The following is a 20,836-nucleotide window of genomic DNA, read 5'->3' on the forward strand; positions in this document are numbered from 1 at the left end:
AGTTTGGGTTCCGCCAGGGCCACTCAGCTCCTGACCTCATTACAGCCTTGGTTCAAACATGGACAAAAGAGCTGAACTCGAGAGGTGAGGTGAGAGTGACTACCCTTGACATCAAGGAAGCATTTGACCGAATATGGCATCAAAGAGCCCGAACAAAACTGTCAATGGGAATCAGGGAGAAAACCCTGCGCTGGCTGGTGTCATACCTAGCGCAAAGGAAGATGGTTGTGGTTGTTGGAGGTCAATCATCTGAGCTCCAGGACATCACTGCAGGAGTTCCTCAGGGTAGTGTCCTAGGCCCAACCATCTTCAGCTGCTTCATCAATGATCTACCTTCAATCATAAGGTCAGAAGTGGGGATGTTCGCTGATGATTGCACAATGTTCAGCACCATTCGTGACTCCTCAGATACTGAAGCAGTCAGTGTAGAAATGCAGCAAGACCTGGACAATATCCAGGCTTGGGCTGATAAGTGGCAAGTAACATTTGCGCCACACAAGTGCCAGGCAATGACCATTTCCGACAAGAGAGAATCTAACCATCGCCCCTTGACATTCAACGGCATTACCATCGCTGAATCCCCAACATCAACATCCTAGGGACCACCATTGACCAGAACCGGAACTGGAATAGCCACATAAATACTGTGGCTACAAGAGCAGGTCAGCAGCTGGGAATCCTGAGGTGAGTAACTCACCTTCTGACTCCCCAAAGCCTGTCCACCATCTACAAGGCACAAGTCAGGAGTGTGATGGAATACTCTCCACTTGCCTGGATAGGTGCAGTTCCAACAACTGTCAAGAAGCTCAACACCATCCAGGACAAAGCAGCCCGCTTGATTGGCACCCCATCTACAAACATTCACTCCCTCCACTACCGAACACAGTGGCAGCAGTGTGCACCATCTACAACATGCACTGCAGCAATGCACCAAGGCTCCTTCGACAGCACCTTCCAAACCCGCGACCTCTACCAACTAGAAGGACAAGGGCAGCAAATGCATAGGAACACCACCACCTGCAAGTTGCCCTCCAAGTCACACACCATCCTGACTTGGAACTATATCTCCGTTCCTTCACAGTCGCTGGGTCAAAATCCTGGAACTCCCTTCTTAACAGCACTGTGGGTGTGTCTACCCCAAATGGACTGCAGCAGTTCAAGAAGGCAGCTCACCACCACCTTCTCAAGGGCAATTAGGGATGGGCAATAAATGCTGTCCTAGCCAGCGACGCTCACATCCCTGAATGAATTTTTTAAAAAGTACCAGTTCTTTGATCCAGGATGCCTCCAAGTGGTTTTGTAATTGTGCTTCTGGCAGAAGTGGGTGTTTGTTATAATGAGGCTTTGCTGAGTACAGTTTGTCAGCAGGAGGACACCATTTGCATTGGCTTTTCCATTGAGATTATCCATAGTGTTCTGGCATTCTAAGTTGCAAAATTTAAAGTTTTCTTTCTGTGACCACGAAGATGGTGATCCTGCAGGGTGTGATTCCCCAGCCAAGAGAAAGTGGGACAGCCTATTTTTCGGGCACCTTTTCTAGCCCCTCCACATTGGGGTGAGCAGAGGGTCTCGTGAAGAGGACCGTTCAGTTGCAGGTGCTGCTTCCCAAAGACACCTCAGTCCCAACACATGTATCCAATACATCTGTCGCCTGTGTACAGATTCTTGACTAGGGACTCCCAGGTTCACAGCCCTGTCCCCATTACCAATTCTCCATCGCCACAGGATGTGGCAAATGGACCCTTTTAGAAGCCTGCATGACACCTTGGGGCACTGTCATTGTCCATAAGATCTTGACAGATTAGTGGTCAGATTTCAGTGACGTGTCGAACCACGATGACCGGGACCACCTTGCCGCTGCAGCCTTCTTCTGCTTTCGCAGTCAATGAGACACACAGTCTTCCTTCACCTGCTGTACCATTGAGGACTTGGGTCACAGAATAATACAACCCAGATAGAGGACATTCGGCCCATTGAGTCTTTGTCTGCTCTTTCAATGAATCCAGGTAGTCTCACTCGTCTGCTTCTTTCCCATATACCTCCCAAGTTTGGCACATATTGGGGTGCGGGGTAGGTCACACAACACTGGAGTCAAAGGACCAAAGCATGTGAGAAAGAATTAAAATTATGGAATAAAAACAAGAAATGCTGGAAATACTCAGCAGGTCTGGCAGCATCTGTGGAGAGAGAAGCAGAATTAACATTTCGGGTCAGTGACCCTTCTTCGCAACTTCTTTGGTTCCGAAGAAGGTTTCACTGACCAGAAACGTTAACTCTGTTTCTCTCTCCACAGATAGTGCCAGACCCGCTGAGTATTTCCAGCATTTCTTGTTTTTATTTCAGATTTCCAGCTACCGCAGTATTTTGCTTTTATTAAAATTATGGAGATGGTTTCAGAGGTAGAACGGACCAGACCATGAATTGACCTGAAAATGAGGAGCAGAATTTTAATGGACAGAACATTGGTTTGCAGACAGGAAACAAAGAGTAGGGATAAATGGGTTTTTTTCCGAACGGCACACAGTGACTAGTTGGGTACCACAGGGATTGGTGCTAGGACCCCAGCTATTCACAATACATATGAATGATTTAGATGAGGGGAACTAAATGTAATATCTCCAAATTTGCAGATGACACAAAACTGGGTGGGAGGGTGAGTTGTGAGGAGGATGCAGAGAGGTTTCAGGGTGATTTGGACAAGTTGAATGAGTGGGCAAATGCATGGCAGATGCAGTATAATGTGGATAAATGTGAGGTTATCCACTTTGGTAGCAAAAACAGGAAGGCAGATTATTATCTGAATGGCTGTAAACTGAGAGAGGGGAATATGCAACGAGACCTGGGTGTTCTCGTACACCAGTCGCTCAAGGTAAGCATGCAGGTCCAACAGGCGGTAAAAAAGGCAAATGGTATCTTGGCCTTCATAGCGAGAGGATTCGAGTGCAGAAGCAGGGATGTCTTGCTGCAATTATACAGGGCCTTGGTGAGGCCACACCTGGAATATTGTGTGCAATTTTGGTCTCTTTATCTGAGGAAGGATGTTCTTGCTATAGAGGGAGTGCAGCGAAGGTTTACCAGACTGATTCCTGGGATGGTGGGACTGACGTAGGAGGAGAGATTGAGTCGGTTAGGATTATATTCCCTGGAGTTCAGAAGAGTGAGGGGGGATCTCATAGAAAACTATAAAATTCTAACAAGACTTGACAGGGTGGATGCAGGAAGGATGTTCCTGATGGTGGGGGAGTCCTGAACCAGGAGTCATAGTCTAAGGATACGGGGTAAACCATTCAGGACTGAGATGAGGAGAAATTTCTTCACACAGAGAGTAGTGAACCTGTGGAATTTGCTATCACAGAAAGCAGTTGAGGCCAAAACGTTGTATGTTTTCAAGAAGGAGTTAGATATAGCTCTTGGGTTTAAAGGGATCAAAGGATATGGGGCGAAAGCGGGAACAGGTTACTGAGTTGGATGATCAGCCATGATCATAACGAATGGTGGAGCAGGCTCTAAGGGCTGAATGGCCTACTCCTGCTCCTATTTTCTATGTTTCTATGTGTTAGGGGACAGGGAGCCAATGTAGGGCAGTGAGTTTAGGGGCAATGTAGATGTGGGACTAATTGCAGGATAGGATATAAATACTAAACTCAGAGAGTTTATCATTAACATTAACTATAAATTAAAAATAACAGAAAAAGTGAAATTGTATGCGACGCTGAGAACCCCGTGCCACCTCTTCTCCAGAAGGCCTGCCAAATCTATTGCCAATCAGACGGGCCTTCCATGGGGTCAAGGACCCCAACGATGGAAATTCCACCCTCTGAGCACTGCTGGCCAATCAGAGGCCAGCAGCACTTCCTCTGAGTGCGCCATCCCAGAGACAGTGGCTGCTTCCAGAGGAGCACCGACCTGAGACCCAGGAGCGTCGCAGGATCCGGGCCAATGGGAGGGCAGGGCAGGAGAGCTATCGCAGGATGGGGGGTCATGGGGCATGTAGGGGGTTCGCTAGCAAGGGCAGGAGGGTGCCTCTCAGCTCCCCGCACCCCCCCCCAACCCTTCCCAATGCAGGGCCCCTTGTTCAGGCACTAAGTGCCTTTTAATGAGGGACACCTCCACCCAGGAGCAGGGAAGCAGCCCGCATGGTTTTTCATTCCATGCCTCCCGTGCAGCGACAGGGTTGCCTGCCACTCAGCTAAAGGCCGTGGCGGCAGGATGAGGCCCTTAACTGGGTATTAATTGCCCGGTTAAAGGCCTCAAATAGCGGCGAGGTGGGATGGCCGTTCACAGGCCTTCCCTATGCAGACTTAATTTTGGCAGAGGGAGGAAGGTGGCAGGGTCCCCCCCGCCTCACCACCATGCCACCTGATTTGATACTCTCCCTGCTTCCAAACTCACCGTGAGGGAGAGTATAAATTTCCCCCCAGTGCCTTTGCATCTTTGGATTCTTTGGCTTGCTCTACAAAGAGCTAACATGGACTCAATAGGCTGAATAACCTCCTTCTGTGCCACACTGACTGTATGGCCGGAATGTTATGACCCCCCCAATGAGCAGGCTGCTGGGGAGGGGACTTAAAATCGAGTGGAAGGTGAGGGGTGGGGGGCCGTTCCCGCCCCTGCTGCAATTTTACGCGGGCTGGAGGCGCCCGCCCCAGGCCAATCAAGGCCTTAAGTGGCCAATGAACTGCCACGTAAGGGCCTCCTCACGCCATCGCGGGTATTTTACCTGCAGCAGGTGGTTGGCAAAGGCCCCAAGATGACCGCCAGGTAAAACCTGGAGGCCTTCTTGCGGGCAGTGGGGGGCCCCCCTGTTTGAGCACCCTGTGTCCCACGGAGGGCCTCCCCCGAAGCCCCAACTGCTCCCACAGTACAACGTTCTGGCCCGCCCAATCCCCAACCGACCCACCTTGCCTCGCCAGGACCTGACCGATTTTCCCCTGGGAAGCCCCAAAAACGTATGGTTGTTCCGGGGCCGTCCTTCCTCTATTTTCCAATGGTTGGGTGTAGTCCCAGGAGTAGCCACTGCTCCCAGTGATGCTGCTGAAACTAAGAACTGCCGGCCCACTGATTGTCCTCAAGGAGGTGTAAGTCACAGTGACGCAGCCTCACAGCTCCAGTGACCCGGGTTCAATTCTGGGTACTGCCTGTGTGGAGTTTGCAAGTTCTCCCTGTGTCTGCGTGGGTTTCCTCCGGGTGCTCCGGTTTCCTCCAACAGCCAAAAGACTTGCAGGTTGATAGGTAAATTGGCCATTATAAATTACCCCTAGTATAGGTAGGGGAATATAGGGATAGGTGAGGCTGTGGTAGGAATATGGGATTAGTGTAGGATTAGTATAATTGGCCATTATAAATTACCCCTAGTATAGGTAGGGGAATATAGGGATAGGTGAGGCTGTGGTAGGAATATGGGATTAGTGTAGGATTAGTATAAATGGGTGGGCCGAAGGGCCTGTTTCAGTGCTGTATCTCTAAATCTAAAAAAAAAATCTAAATAAAACCAGTTAAGTGCCTGGGGAGTGAAAAATCCTGGTGTAGCTCCACAGGCTCAGTGGAGGCAGGCAGGCTCGCCACCGACTTTGCGGATGGTGGGCTGGGCCTCCCACCCAACCTAAAATTCCAGCTTATGACTCTTATTACTCAGATTGGGTTCAAGCCCCACTCCAGCACTTGTACATATAATCTAGGGTATTATTTCAATCATTGTACTGAGGGAGCTTTATCAGAGGTACTTTCTTTCAGATAAGATATTAAACTGAGGCCCTGTATGCCCTATTATTTGGATCCAACAACACTTTTCAAAGAAATAAATAATCAAAAATTTCAGTAAAATCTACAGTGAAACTTAAAATTAAGCCTACCACTTTTGTAAACCTCTTATTGTGACTGACGATTGTTTGAATTTCAGTACTCACTCATGGATCTCCTCTCCAAGATGGTGGGCGGCCTGCCTCATTTCATTCGTTGCATAAAACCAAACAATGACCGCCAGGCCAAGAAATTTGATCAAGAAAAGGTGTTGGTGCAGCTTCGTTACACGGGAGTTTTGGAGACAGCCCGTATCCGTAGACAAGGATATTCACACCGCATTCTCTTTGCAATTTTCATTGAAAGGTGAATAATGCAACTCGTCAGTTTTACTGTGTGATGTAAACTTCTGTAGCACCAGGACATTGTTAAAACCCTGGCAGAAGGAAGATATTGTGTGATTGATGTGCCTGACATATTTATCTATGCATTATTTTTTGTGAAGCTTCAGTTATTGTGTATCTCTAGTTTCCCTAAAGCACTGAGAGACTCACTTGACTGTCAGTAGATCTTCCTGATCCCATCCCAAAAGGATCAAGGTGGAACTTCTGCCAGCTGCCTCTCTCTACCTCACCATGGTTCCAACCCAATTTCCTGGCTTGACAGCCATCAGGTATTCACAGTGGGCTTCTACCAGATGTCCAACGAGCAAGTCAGAGCCCATCAATGGCCCCCAAGGAAAACCAAGGTGGTGCTACAGTGGATCCACTGCTGTACCTCTGGAGGTGGGAGCCACATGCAAGAGGTCAAAGGGCTCTGAACAGTGGAGTAGCACAGAATCCTTCAACAGGTAAACTATCAGGTGGAGAAGATGCCTGCAAATAGTCTCTCTTCTATTTGCCCCATGTCGAACTCTTCCCACCACTACCCCAGACCTACCATCTGATATTGCTTCAGAAAGAGGAGCAGATGGGAGATAAATGGAACCCACCACACCCCACCCAAATTGTCAAGCATAGAGGTAACAGGCATGGATGAGGTGAAAGTAGGCAGTCTGAGTGATGCCGTGCATACGTGGTTCTAAGCTAATCTCAGGATCAAATAGAATGCCAAGGTTGTGTACAGTCTGGTTCAGCCTCAGACAATGACCAGGGAGAGGGATAGTGGCTAGTTTGTGGCAGGGACAAAGACAATGGCTTAGGTCTTCTCTCAATATTTAGTTGGAGGAAATTCTGCTCATCCAGGACTGAATGTCAGGCAAGCAATGTGACAAATCAGAGACAGTTGAGTGGTTGAGAGAGGTGCTAGTGAGGTAGAGCTAGGTGTCATAGTGTACATGTGGAACCTGATGTGTTTTTGGATGATGCCGCTGAGGGGCAGCATGTAGGTGAGCAATAGGATGGGACCAAAGATAGATCCTTGATCCAGGAACAGATAATGAAACTGTGGTCGGAATTTTACGGCCCTCCAATGAGTGGGCTGCTGCCAGGGACGGCCAAAAAATTGAGTGGTGTGGGGAGGGGGCCATTCCCGATGCGTTCCTGCCTCCACTGCAGTTTTACATGGGGCGGCGGTGACGAGAAACGGTCCACCCAACCTTGGTCAATCAAAGCCCTTAAGTGGCCAATTAACTGCCACTTAAGGGCCTCCTCCTCCCACCGCTGGTATTTTACCCTCGGCAGCCAGATGGCAAATGCCCCAAGAACCCCGCTTAGTAAAACCTGGCAGCCTTCTTGCGGGCTGAGGGGGGGCCCTCCTGATCGGGCACTCTGTGCTCTATAGAGGGCTGCCCCCGAAGCTCCAGTGCCCCGAATGCACAGCACCTGCCCCCACCCAACCGACCTCCCCCGCCCTTGCCTCACCAGGCCCCTGCCGATTGTCCCTGGTGAGGCCCCAAAAACTTACCTCCTTTCCCGGGCCATTCTTCCACTTTCTTCTGAAGCTGGGTATAATTCCAGCAGTGGCCACCACTCCCGGTGGCGCTGCGGGGACTAAAAGCTGCCAGCCCGCTGATTGGCCGGGAGCTCCATTAGGCAGGATTTTCTGCTTTAAGGAGGTGGAAGCCTAGCCCAAGACCAATTAAGGCCTTGGGGAGCGAGAAATCCCAGCGTGGCTCCCCAGGCCCAGCTGAGGCAGGCTGTCCCCCCGACATTTTGGCCGGTGGGCAGGCCTGCTACCCAACATTAAATTTCAGCCTGTATCTCAATAGTGTTGCCATACACCCACCCTCCCCACTCAAATAACTGGATATGACAGATAATGTGGAGGACCAGGCAGCCTTACACATGGTGCCAGCAGTTGCAGAGAAATCTACAGATCCAATATGCTCCCTACAATATTCCTTCCATTAATTTTCTTGGATGGAAAATTACTACAATGTCTATGATTTGGTAAATATCATATGATATTCTACAAAATGTGTTTCACTGTACTGTTCATTCTAATTCTTTACAGGTACTATATGCTTGCATTTAAGTCCATTGAAGAACCACCAGTGAGTCCTGATATATGTGTTGCCATTTTGGAAAAAGCTAAACTCGACAACTGGGTTCTGGGGAAGACCAAAGTAGGGTTTTTTTCTGTACTTACCTGTTCATTCAGTTGCATGCCTAATTTGCCATTTAAGTTTTCTTTAGTCAAATTATATAACTTCTAAATCGACATTTGTTTGATTTGTGTCAGCCTCAGCTCAGTGGTCGCACTTGTGTAACTTGAGTCCAAAGGTTGTGAAGTTAAACCCCACTCCAGACATTTTTTTTCATTCTCAGGGTTCAGGTGATGCCAGCAAAGCTGGCATTTATTGTAATAAAAGCAAAATACTGCAGATGCTGGAAATCTGAAATAAAAACAAGAAATGCTGGAAATATTCAGCAGGTCTGGCAGCATCTGTGGAGAGCGAAGCAGAGTTAATGTTTCAGGTCAGTGACCTTTCATCAGAACTGGCAAAGGTTAGAAATGTAATAGGTAAACTCACACTTCTTCACTCCCTGCCTTCTTTAAGTACTCCATCCTATTCTCCCAGTTTCTCCGTCTAAAACGCATCTGCTCTGATGATGCAACCTTGCATGACAGCGCTTCTGACATGTCTTCCTTTTTCCTCAACCAAGGAATCCCCCCCCCCCGCCCCCCCCACTATGGTTGACAGGGCCCTCAGCCATGTCCGGACCATTTACCTCCCTCCCAGCACCGCGACAGGGTTCCCCTTGTCCTCACATTCCACCCCACCAGCCTCCATCTTCATCTTCCACCATTTCCGCCACGTCCAGCGTGATGCTACTACCAAATGCATCTTCCCCTCCCCTCCCCTGTCAGCATTCCGAAGAGATTGTTCCCTCCGCGACACCCTAGTCCACTCTTCCATTACCCCCAATGCCTCGTCCCCTTCCCACAGCACCTTCCCATGCAATCGCAGGAGGTGTAATACCTGCCCATTTACCTCCTCTCTCCTCACTATCCCAGGCCCCAAACACTCCTTTCAGGTGAAGCAGCGATTTACTTGTACTTCTTTCAATTTATACTGTATTCGCTGCTCACAATGTGGTCTCCTCTACATTGGGGAGACCAAACGCAGATTGGGTGACTGCTTTGCGGAACACCTCTGCTCAGGGCGCAAGCATGCCCCCGAGCTTCCTGTTGCTTGCCATTTCAACACACTCCCCTGATCTCATGCCCACATATCTATACTGGGATTGCTGCAGTATTCCAGTGAACATCAATACAAGCTCAAGGAACAGCATCTCACTTACCGATTAGGCACGCTGCAGCCTGTTGGACTGAACATTGAGTTCAATAACTTCAGAGCATGACGGGCCCCCTTTTTAGTTGGAGTAATTTTTCTTTTTTATTTTGTATTTTTATTTTATTTTAGTATGTTTCATTATTAATTTTTTTTTACCATGTGCCTTCCCACTGATTTCTTTTTCATGTTTGTGCTCTGGGCCAGGGCTGTTCACTTTTCTGTCCATTAACACCCTCTCTGCACTAACGCTTTGTCTTTCAGCACACCATAACATACTGTTTGCCTTTGCTCCATGACCTTCTTGTCAGTTATTCTCTGTGACCCTGCCCTATCAACACCTTCCCTTTTGTTATCTCTTGCCCCACCCCCACTTTATTTGCTTAAACCCTATTACATTTCTAACCTTTGCCAGTTCTGATGAAAGGTCACTGACCTGAAACTTTAACTCTGCTTCTCTCTCCACAGATGTTGCCAGACCTGCTGAGTATTTCCAGCATTTCTTGTTTTTATTATGGCATTTATTGTGCATCTCTAGTTGGCTTGGAAAGGTACTGGTGGGCCTTCTTTCTTGAACTATGCATTAGGGTTTTATAAATTGAGTGTCTTGTCAGGCCATTGCAGAGTGTAATTAACAATCAACCATGTTGATGTGTGACTAGATTCACATATATGTCAGACTGATTAAAGATATTATTTTACATTGAATCATTAAATGGTTTCAGCATAGAATTCAGCACAGCACAAAATGTATCACTTCACATTTCTCTGCATTAAATTTCATCTGCAACATGTCCGCCCATACCACCAGCCTGTCTATGTCCTCTTGAAGTTTACCACTATCCTCCTCTGCAGGTCACAATACTTCCAAGTTTTGTGTCATCCGCAAATTTTGAAATTGTGCCCTGCACACCCAAGTCTAAGTCATTAATATAGAACAAAAGAACAAAGAAAATTACAGCACAGGAACAGGCCCTTCGGCCCTCCAAGCCTGCGCCCATCCAAATCCTCTACCTAAACATGTCGCCTATTTTCTAAGGGTCTGTATCTCTTTGCTTCCTGCCCATTCATGTATCTGTCTAGATACATCTTAAAAGACGCTATCGTGTTCGCATCTACCACCTCCGCTGGCAACGCGTTCCAGGCACCCACCACCCTCTGCGTAAAGAACTTTCCACGCATATCCCCCCTAAACTTTTCCCCTCTCACTTTGAACTCGTGACCCCTAGAATTTGAATCCCCCACTCTGGGAAAAAGCTTCTTGCTATCCACCCTGTCTATACCTCTCATGATTTTGTACACCTCATTCAGGTCCCCCTCAACCTCCGCCTTTCTAATGAAAATAATCCTAATCTACTCAACCTCTCTTCATAGCTAGCGCCCTCTATACCAGGCAACATCCTGGTGAACCTCCTCTGCACCCTCTCCAAAGCATCCACATCCTTTTGGTAATGTGGCAACCAGAACTGCACGCAGTATTCCAAATGTGGCCGAACCAAAGTCCTATACAACTGTAACATGACCTGCCAACTCTTGTACTCAATACCCCGTCCGATGAAGGAAAGCATGCCGTATGCCTTCTTGACCACTCAAGAAAAGCAGCGGTCCTGTTACTGACCCCTGTGAAACTCTTCAATATACCTTCTTCCAGCCTAAAATTCACCACTACTCTCTGTTTCCTGTGACTCAGTCAATTTCATACCCATGCTGCTACTGTCCCTTTTATTCCATGGGTTTCAACTTTGCTGACAAGCCTGTTATGTGGCATCATATCAGACACCTTTTGGAAGTCCATGTACACCGCATCAACAGTATTACCCTCATCAGTTCTCTCTGCTTTTTCATCAAAAAACTCAATCGAATTAGTTAAACACGATTTGCCCTTAACAAATCTGTGCTGATTTTCCTTAATTAATTCACATTGCTCCAACTGACTCTCAATTTAATCCCGAATTATCATTTCTAAAAATTTTTCCACCACTGAGGTTGAACTGACTGGCCTGTAGTTGCTGGGTCTTTCCTTAACACACTTTTTTGAACAGCGAGTGTAATATTTGCAATTCTCCAGTCCTCTGGAACCACCCTGTATTTAAGGAGGATTGGAAGTTTATGGCCAGTGCCTCCGGAATTTCCACCCTTACTTGGCTCAGTATCTTTGGGTGCATTTGATCCAGTCCTAGCGACTAATCAAGTTTAAGTGCAGCCTTTTTGATAGCCCCTCTTTTTCAATTTTTAGCCCATCCAATGTCTCAACTACCTCCTCTTATACTACGACTTTGGTGACTTTGTTAAAGATAGATACAAAGTACTCCTTTAGTACATCAGCCATGTCCTGTGCCTCCATATGTAAATCCCTTTATGGTCCCGAATCGGCCCTACTCCTTTTACCACTCTTTTACTGCTTATATGCCTATAGAGGATTTTTGGTTTTCCGTTTATATCAGTTGCCAGTCTCTCTTCATACTCTATCTTTGCTGCACTTATTTCATCTTTTAACTTCCCCTCTGAACTTTCTATATTCAGGGCTGAATTTTATGATCACACTGCCAAAATGGCGGCAGTCCTGCTTGTGATGTGAGCATTTTGCATAATGGCGGCGGCCGTTGCCCGCAATCACATGGCAGGAGTGGCAATGGAAACACTGTTCACAGCGTCACCTGATGTTTCCCCCATTCACAAACAAGCCCCTTGGACACTCAGCATAAAGTCATTCATTTTGTGAAAATATGGATAAAATCTCAATATTTACAGATTAATATGAAAGAAACACCTGGGGCTAGAAATTTGTGTGCTCTGTTTTTTGGGCGTGAGTCACGATTTGTGGCCTGCCCGCGCCTGTTCAGATCGAGGTGGGCATCACACAAATTTGATATAAAGTTTGTAATAAAGTTTGATCACTGAAATCTGTGCTGGTACATTTTCCCAGAAGGCATGTAGTGGTCAAATGCAAGATCTGTAACTAATTGGCTGGCATCAGTCTGTCACCAACATACCATTGCAAAGTAGATTCATTTTTCTTCATAATTGGGCAGGTTCATGAGAAATCATTTCAGTTGGATTATAATTGGGGCAACAAACATTTATAGAATAAAATATTTTGGGGGGTAATTTTTAACTTCACTAGGCAGTAACCTGGTGGAACAGATCTCCTGCCCTTTATAGAACCTGTCTGATTTTCATTTCATTGATTTAATTTTAACACAAATTGTCTGGGCTCTACAACAGGCGAACGATCTGATACCCCAGATTACCAACCAGATTGTAAAGTTGAAAATTGCCTACATTATCCTTAGACTGCTGGTATTTCAAGGGAATTCCAGTCAGGCCATTTTTAGGTCATAGACTGATATTTCCGTAATCAAGCTACTCAAATGCCAATTCAATTCCACACTGCTAAAGACTTGGACACAGTTGGTCCGCCAACTACACCTTCAGCTAGGAAATAGTCTGTGATGTAAGAGAATATATCAGAGAAGAACAATTACTAAAAAGAGAGTAAAAATTCAATGTAACTATTTGAAAGGTTGCTGATAGTACAGCAAATTTTAGTTTCAATTTGCAGAACTCATCAGTACATTTTGATAAAACATTTCAATGTGCTAAGCAACTTTCGGAGAAATGAACATTTTTATTAAAACCTCCTTCACCCCTGATGTTATTTGATATATTAATCATTGTTCTGCTCTTCACTTCCAGGTGTTTCTTAAATATTACCATGTGGAACAGCTAAATCTCATGATGAAAGAACTGACGGATCGAATAGTACTTGTACAGGCCTATGTGAAAGGCTGGCTTGGAGCTAAAAGGTACAGAAGGATACAAGAGAAGAGACATCAGAGTGCAGTTGCCATTCAGTCAGGTAAATTCTCATCTTTGACCATGTTGCCATCTTTCAGAATACCATCAACCTTGCTTAGTTAGATATACCAAGCCTATAAAGAGCCAAAACAATTATTGCAGACAAATATATCTCATTGATAGGGGTAGATTTTAACTTAAGATGCATGGCATAAGCAGGGCAGTAATGATTTTAAAATTGCTCTGCAATACTGACTGTCTCATTCCCGCTATCAATTTCCACCACACCTAGGCATCATGGAATGGGCCTACCATTGGGCAAACCACCTGTTTCAGGCAGTAAGCCCTTTACTAATACAAATTGGGGCCCTATGATGTACATGGGATTCCAATTGCTATTCTCAGCTTGGCAGAATGCATACCATACAGGCTTCACCCAGTTTTACAATGAAACAGTAGAACAGGTCCAAAAAAGTAAGTTTAAAATTCATTTTGTGGGACCCAGAGGAGAAGGAGCCATTGCCAATACCCCATTCCGCCATGATTATAACTCTGCTCCCAGGACTTACCTAGCTGCTGACCAGGTGACCTTCAGGCTATCTGACGTTGCAGTGACCCAATTTGGATTTGGGCTGCATTGGAATGCTTGTTTGGCATTTGCAGTTCTTTGATTTTCTGCCTCAAGATGGCTGTGGTCTCTTTACCTATGGCTCTGCCAGTCAACCATTCAAAATTTTAAATCTACCACACCTAGTCATAGTTGAGGCCTGATCTGGTTTTTGAAGTAGTTTTGATCCAATCTCATTAAAAAAAGTTTCTCCACTTTAGCACTTGTTTGTTATAAAGCTGTTGGGTCCTGGCTCTGATTTATTCTGTGCTTTGGGACTTTCAAGTCACACTGTAAGCAAAATATTTAGTCCACTTAAACTATGTTGCAACAAGGGTGGAGGCTACCATGAGCAAGTTATAGATCATGTACTATGGGTCTTAATCAAGTATTCTCTTCATGCTATAATTAAAAATTAACAAGGCTATTATGCAGTTTGGATTTACTGCATTCCCTTCAAACAAATATTCAAGAGACAAATAGTTCCATTAATTCAAATGCCATCGACCATTATTTTCATGAACTTTAAAAATAGTTAATTGAACACAAGCAAAGGATAATGCTGAAGTAGAATGCAAAGCTTGATTAAAAGGTCCATTACAATTGCTTTAAGGACTGCAGACTGTTGATTTAATGAGAAATCCTGATAAGAACAAGTTTGCTCCATATTTGGAATCTTCCTGATTCATTTCAATAAGATGAATTCCCTATTTAAAACAGGAGTTCCTCTTATTGCCAGTTTCTTTTTATCTTCAGTTCCAGTATAAAGACTATGATAGCTAAGAGCTTGGATCTTTCTGTCATTTCTCCTATAATAAAGAAGACATAAGAGAATTAGGAAATATAAAACAAGGACAGTTATCCCTTAGATCAATTCCTGAGGGATAGAAATTGGGGTCCATGACCTATGGCATACCATTAGTGTCCGCCCCAACTGGGATGTCCAAGGCTGCCCAAAGATTGGTCCTCGGGCCTCATTTGCTTGAGCTGCTAGCACCTAACATGCCTCCACAGACAGTTTATCCTTTTTTCAAAAATGCAGGGCTATTTGCAATGCCAGCAGTGGCCTGAATGCAAGTCCTAGGGTAAGAGGGGAGGGAGGGAATTGGAGAGGCAGTGGATAGTGGGGGGTGCCAACTGCAAGGATTATGGAGTAAGGGGAGCACTCCTGCTCCTCTTGGTACCACAGCAATGACTTCTAATAGACCAATAAAGAAATAAACTTAGCTCTCATTAGCAGTTTCCACTGATCACCAACCAGTTTTGGACAACTGAGGGAACTTAAAACGTGCTTAGATCCCTCATTGATATCGGTAAGGGGCCTAAAGTCTGTTTTAGGTGCCTGCTTGAGATACTAACAAAGCTGTTTTCACCAATATGGCAGTGCCCATAATGCAAGCATTGATCAAACGTTGGATGTTGTGCCTTGAACCAAATCGTTTTTGCCCCAATTTGTTACCCAGAAAATAGGTGCAAGGAGGACCAAATTCTACCCCAACTTATTTAATCTTCTGAGAGAAACATGAAAATTTCTCCCTGACCATATAATTGAGAAAACTTTTATGTTATTTAAACCCTCATTTCTATCCATTGATAAAGTTCAGCTGAAACGTAAAGAAAGAAAGAACTTGTATTGATATATTACCTTTCATGTCTTAGGGATATCTCAAACTGCTTCACAGCCAATTAATGAGCTTTGAGTGTAGTAACTTTGCTATTTAAGCAAACTAAGGCAGCCAATTTGCACATAGCAAGTTCCCACAAACAGTAACTGAGATAGGTGCTTGTTGAGGGATAAATATTGATCAGTACATCGTCATGTCTCCCTTCTCTCCTTTTACACTATTTCAAACAGGCAGACAGAGCCTCAGTTTAACATCTTGTCCAAAAGGTGGCACCTCGACAATTCGGCATTTACTTACTCCCTTACTCCTGCCTGAAGTATCAATATAGACTATATACTCTACTCCTGGAGCAAGCTTCAACTTTAAGCTTTGATGAATTTAACTCTATAACATTCTATCCTATTCGTTACTACATATTTCCACACGTTAAACTACTAAAGCATGGAGTTTTCCTTATCACTCTATGCTAAACTTTCTCCAAAACATCATAGTCTACTTTCAGATACAGCTCTAGCAATTAGATGTGGCCCTGAACTTCCATGGGAGTTGTCCCTATCTCCCACTGTAACTTCTGCAGATCGGTAGACTAGAATTGCACACACAAAGAATGTATTAATGGTTGCTTTGTTCCATGAAGCCATATTTCAGCCTGAATTACTTGCAGCCAGAAGACAAGAAAATGGGAGAAATTGAGGGATGGAAAGAAAATATTGATGGTCAAACTATCAAATCAAAGTAGTATGTTAGCATCTAATTTAAATGAAGACCATAAAATGATGACAAACAGGAGAAAAAAACACAAAACTATGAAAAATACACATCAGGAGCAAAGTCATATTAATAGAATGCAGCAATGAATGAGTGTATTATAGTTCCTTTTAACAACCTGTACTCCGACTAAAACTACACCAACAGTTCATATGAAGATTTAGTTCTACCTTACAGATCTACAGACAAGTATTTGTTACATTCATGGAATGTGCTATTGCATTACAATGTTTAAAACAGCACAAATACCAAACTCTAATTACATTCTTGTAAGTGAAAGCTTTATTTCATGCAAGATCTGATTCTATTTATTAAATTTATATAAAACAAGTTGCTTTTGTTACTGTTGTATTTATGATTAGATTTCTATCTTTTTCATCCTGTCTCCAGGTTTATTAATAAGTGAAATACAATTGTTCTGATCCCTGACAAATCGTTTTAAATTTGCTTAAACCTTTCCAAATTCAAACAGTTCACCACATATTTTATATGCAGCACGCTATTCTGAACAGAGTACTACATTCTATTTCAGATCAATAGGAACTAAGGTGAAAAGCTAGTCTTTTGGTTTTATGACCTCAGTGAATACAACCTAGGCTAATGGAAGTAAAGTTCCCTCTGTCTTACAGCTGCAAGAACCCAATATTAGGTGTCAGTTATGGCTCAGTTGGCAGCCCTCTTGCCTCGGAGTCAGAAGGTTGTAGGTTTAAGCCCCCACTCATGAGACTTGAGCAGAAAACCTAGGCTGACACTCCAGTGCAGTACTGAGGGAGCACTGCAATGTCAGAGGCGTCAACTTTCAGATGAAATGTTAAACTGAGGGCTCGTTTACCCTCTCAGGTGGACGTAAAAGATCCCACAGCTCTGTTTTGAAGAAGAGCAGGGGAGTTTTCCTCCGTGTCCTGGCCAGTATTTATATTTATCCCTCAAGCACCATCACTTAAGCAAATTAATCTGGTCATTAATTGGCTGCCATGTTTTCTACATTACAACAGTGATTACACTTCAAAAGTACTTCATTGGCTATAAAATGCTTTGGGACATCCTGAGATTGTGAAAGGTGCTTTGCATATGCAAGTCTTTCTTTCTATAAAAAAAGATGTAGTCTGATAAATCTTTTCGCCCACAGTACAAAACCACCCTGAAATTCATAATCTCACTCACGGAGCCCACAAAATGACTAGTGTGGGAAAGGAGAGAAATGATACATTAGAAAGCAGTAGGGATGCTCTTTCAAAATTAGAGGCTGAGGGTTGTTGCTGAGGCCAAGTAAAAGAAACTTTACTCTGTAGTGCAATACCTGACATGCGAGAGTTTGAAACAAAAAGAGCAAATGCAGGAAAGACACAGCAGGGTCAATGAGCATCTGTGGAGATAAGAGAGAAGTTGGGGGCCTGGATTTTGCTGGCCACAGCAAAATGACAGCACTTGTTGCTGACCTTGAAGAAAGCTGCCCACAAAGATCAGCAAGCTCTGTGGCATGGATTTCCGCTTTTCCAATGTTAATTTTATTCTGGCATCAGCTATAGGGGAGCTCTGGCATTCAGCAACAGTGATGTCATTAAGCAGGCTAAGCAGTCTCACAGATAGCAAGCCAGGAAGTAACAAGCAGGTTTTTATCATTCACATTTTATAATTTTACAGAAAGCAAAATAAAGATTGGGATATATATATGGGACTATGGTAGAAGATGAAATATCATAAATATTTTTTTTTAAAGTTATTTTAAAAATCTATTGAATTTCTATCATGGAATGGAGGAATTTGAGATTTCACAAATATAAAAGCAGGTTTTCAGGGACAGAGAGGTTGTTCAGCAGGAAATATGACCTAGTACACCATTAAAAACCCAGTTAAACTTCATTCGACAAGGGGTAACATTTGCAAGGCTTTTTTTGGAGTGAGGATAGAGTGTAAAAAGCTGAAGTTCACATAGTTCAATGATTTCAAGATGATTTCCATCGGCAAGGACTTTAACAGCGAACCCCATGGAGGAGCAGGGAGTCATTGACAGCAACATCTGGATTTCTGCATTTAACTATGCCTGTGGTGCAGATGCTTGATTTCTGCATTTAACTATGCCTGGGGGGGCGGATGCCAGAAGTTGCTGTCAGTTTCAAAGAGTAATGATGGCGAACGTTGAAACTTTGTTATCATTATAACCATTAGAATTATCCATTGCTTTAACAATAACACATCTATAAATGAAAAGATTAACATATTATCCTTTTTGCAGGTTATAGAGGGCACAAGGTGAGGAGGGACATTGCTGTTGAAAAACAGAAGCTAGAGCAGACAATTATTAAACTCCAGGCTGGTAAGGACTTTTACAGGACTTCTTAACATTTCCACTCTAACTATAATCAGTTATTATCTTTTAGAATGTATTTAAAGTTAAAATGTCTGGTTTAAAAGGTGAATCTGGCACTGAGCAACAGGAGACACTGAGACAGAGGAATTAACACAGAGCAATGAGAGACACTGAACAATGGGAGACACTGAGCAATGGGAGACACTGAGCAATGGGAGACACTGAGACAGAGGGAGACACTGATACAGAGGGAGTCACTGAGCAATGGGAGAGTCTGAGCAATGGGAGAGTCTGAGCAATGGGAGAGTCTGAGCAATGGGAGACACTGATACAGAGGGATACTCTGAGCAATGGGAGACACTGATACAGAGGGAGACACTGATACAGAGGGAGACACTGAGCAATGGGAGACACTGAGCAATGGGAGACACTGATACAGAGGGAGACACTGATACAGAGGGAGACACTGAGCAATGGAAGACTGAGACAGAGGGAGACACTGAGCAATGGGAGACACTGAGCAATGGGAGACACTGAGCAATGGGAGAGTCTGAGCAATGGGAGACACTGAGCAATGGGAGACACTGAGCAATGGGAGACTCTGAGCAATGGGAGACTCTGAGCAATGGGAGACACTGATACAGTGGGAGACACTGATACAGTGGGAGACACTGATACAGAGGGCGATACTGAGCAATGGGAGACTCTGAGCAATGGGAGACTCTGAGCAATGGGAGACTGAGCAATGGGACACTGACAGTGGGAGACACTGAGACAGTGGGAGACACTGAGACAGAGGGAGACACTGAGACAGAGGGAGACACTGAGACAGAGGGAGACACTGAGCAATGGGAGACACTGAGCAATGGGAGACACTGAGCAATGGGAGACTGATACAGAGGGAGACACTGAGACAGAGGGAGACACTGAGACAGAGGGAGACACTGAGACAGAGGGAGAGACTGAACAATGGGAGACTGAGACAGTGGGAGACACTGAGACAGTGGGAGACACTGAGACAGAGGGAGACTCTGATACAGAGGGAGACTCTGATACAGAGGGAGACACTGATACAGAGGGAGACACTGATACAGAGGGAGACACTGAGCAATGGGAGACACTGAGACAGAGGGAGACACTGAGCAATGGGAGACACTGAGACAGAGGGAGACACTGAGACAGAGGGAGACACTGAGACAGAGAGGAACATTGAGGAATGGGAGACTCTGAGCAATGGGAGACATTGGGCAATGGGAGACATTGGGCAATGGGAGACACTGGGCAATGGGAGACACTGGGCAATGGGAGACACTGGGCAATGGGAGACACTGAGCAATGGGAGACACTGCAAAATGGGAGGCATTAGACAGAGGGAGGCTCTGAGCAATGGGAGACACTGAGCAATGGGAGACACTGAACAATGGGAGACACTGAACAATGGGGGACTTTGAGCAACGGGAGACTGCGCAATGGAGTGATGGGAGACCCTGAGCAATGGGGTCACTGAGCAACGAGAGACTGAGCAATGGGGAACTGAGCAACAGGGAACCCAGAGCAGAGGGAGACACAGAGCAAAGGGAGCCTGTAAGCAATGGAAGACCCAGGGCAATGTGACACTGAGCAATGACTATCTGCTTCCAGGCAGCAGAGAAGCTAAAAATAGTGGAAGTTTGTGAAACTAAATCACACTCACATTCTATAGGATACATGAGGGCTAAAGTAGAGGTCATGGCACAAAGAAGGAAAAAATATTTAAAGTAGCTAAAATATTGAAGCTGTGCCTTACTTTTATATTGAGATCTAAAATGAATATTTACCATTTGCTTATCTCAGTTGCAAGAGGATACCTGAGCAGAAAAGAATACAGAGAAATGCTGGAGGAAAAGAGAAATGCTACAATTAAAATCCAGGCCCACTACAGAGGCTATAAGGACAGAAAAAGCTTCAACCAGAATATGTAAGCACTGTTATTAAATAGAACTGAAACAAGAACTGGGAGTGGTGGATTTTGACTTTGTGCAATAGTATAAAACTATTTTGGAACATTTTGCATCTCTCCTGATTGACATTACTGAAAATAACAATCAGGAGAGATGTAAGACAAACAGACAGCTCACTATCACTAGTTTTACACACACTGGAAGAAATGGAACGGCCTTCCCACTACACCACCAATTGAGGCCCTTAAGTGGGCAAATAATGCCCAATTAAGGGCCTCACCCACCCCGGTGTCGGGATTAGCCGAGCGGTGG

General features: G+C 44.8%; 1 protein-coding gene across 1 annotated transcript in view; it reads left to right on the plus strand.

Annotated features, from left to right (window-relative positions):
* LOC137380946 (myosin-IIIa-like) overlaps positions 1–20,545 on the plus strand; it is a 34,535-nt gene extending 13,990 nt beyond the window's left edge. The window contains exons 5-9 of the mRNA XM_068053360.1: positions 474–479; positions 5,900–6,105; positions 8,194–8,305; positions 13,172–13,334; positions 20,418–20,545. Coding sequence (XP_067909461.1) covers positions 474–479; positions 5,900–6,105; positions 8,194–8,305; positions 13,172–13,334; positions 20,418–20,545 — 615 coding nt within the window. The remainder of the gene's footprint in view (positions 1–473; positions 480–5,899; positions 6,106–8,193; positions 8,306–13,171; positions 13,335–20,417) is intronic.
* Positions 20,546–20,836: the final 291 nt, after the last annotated feature.

This window comes from Heterodontus francisci, chromosome 2 (genome assembly GCF_036365525.1).
Source record: "Heterodontus francisci isolate sHetFra1 chromosome 2, sHetFra1.hap1, whole genome shotgun sequence".
NCBI lineage: Eukaryota > Metazoa > Chordata > Chondrichthyes > Heterodontiformes > Heterodontidae > Heterodontus > Heterodontus francisci.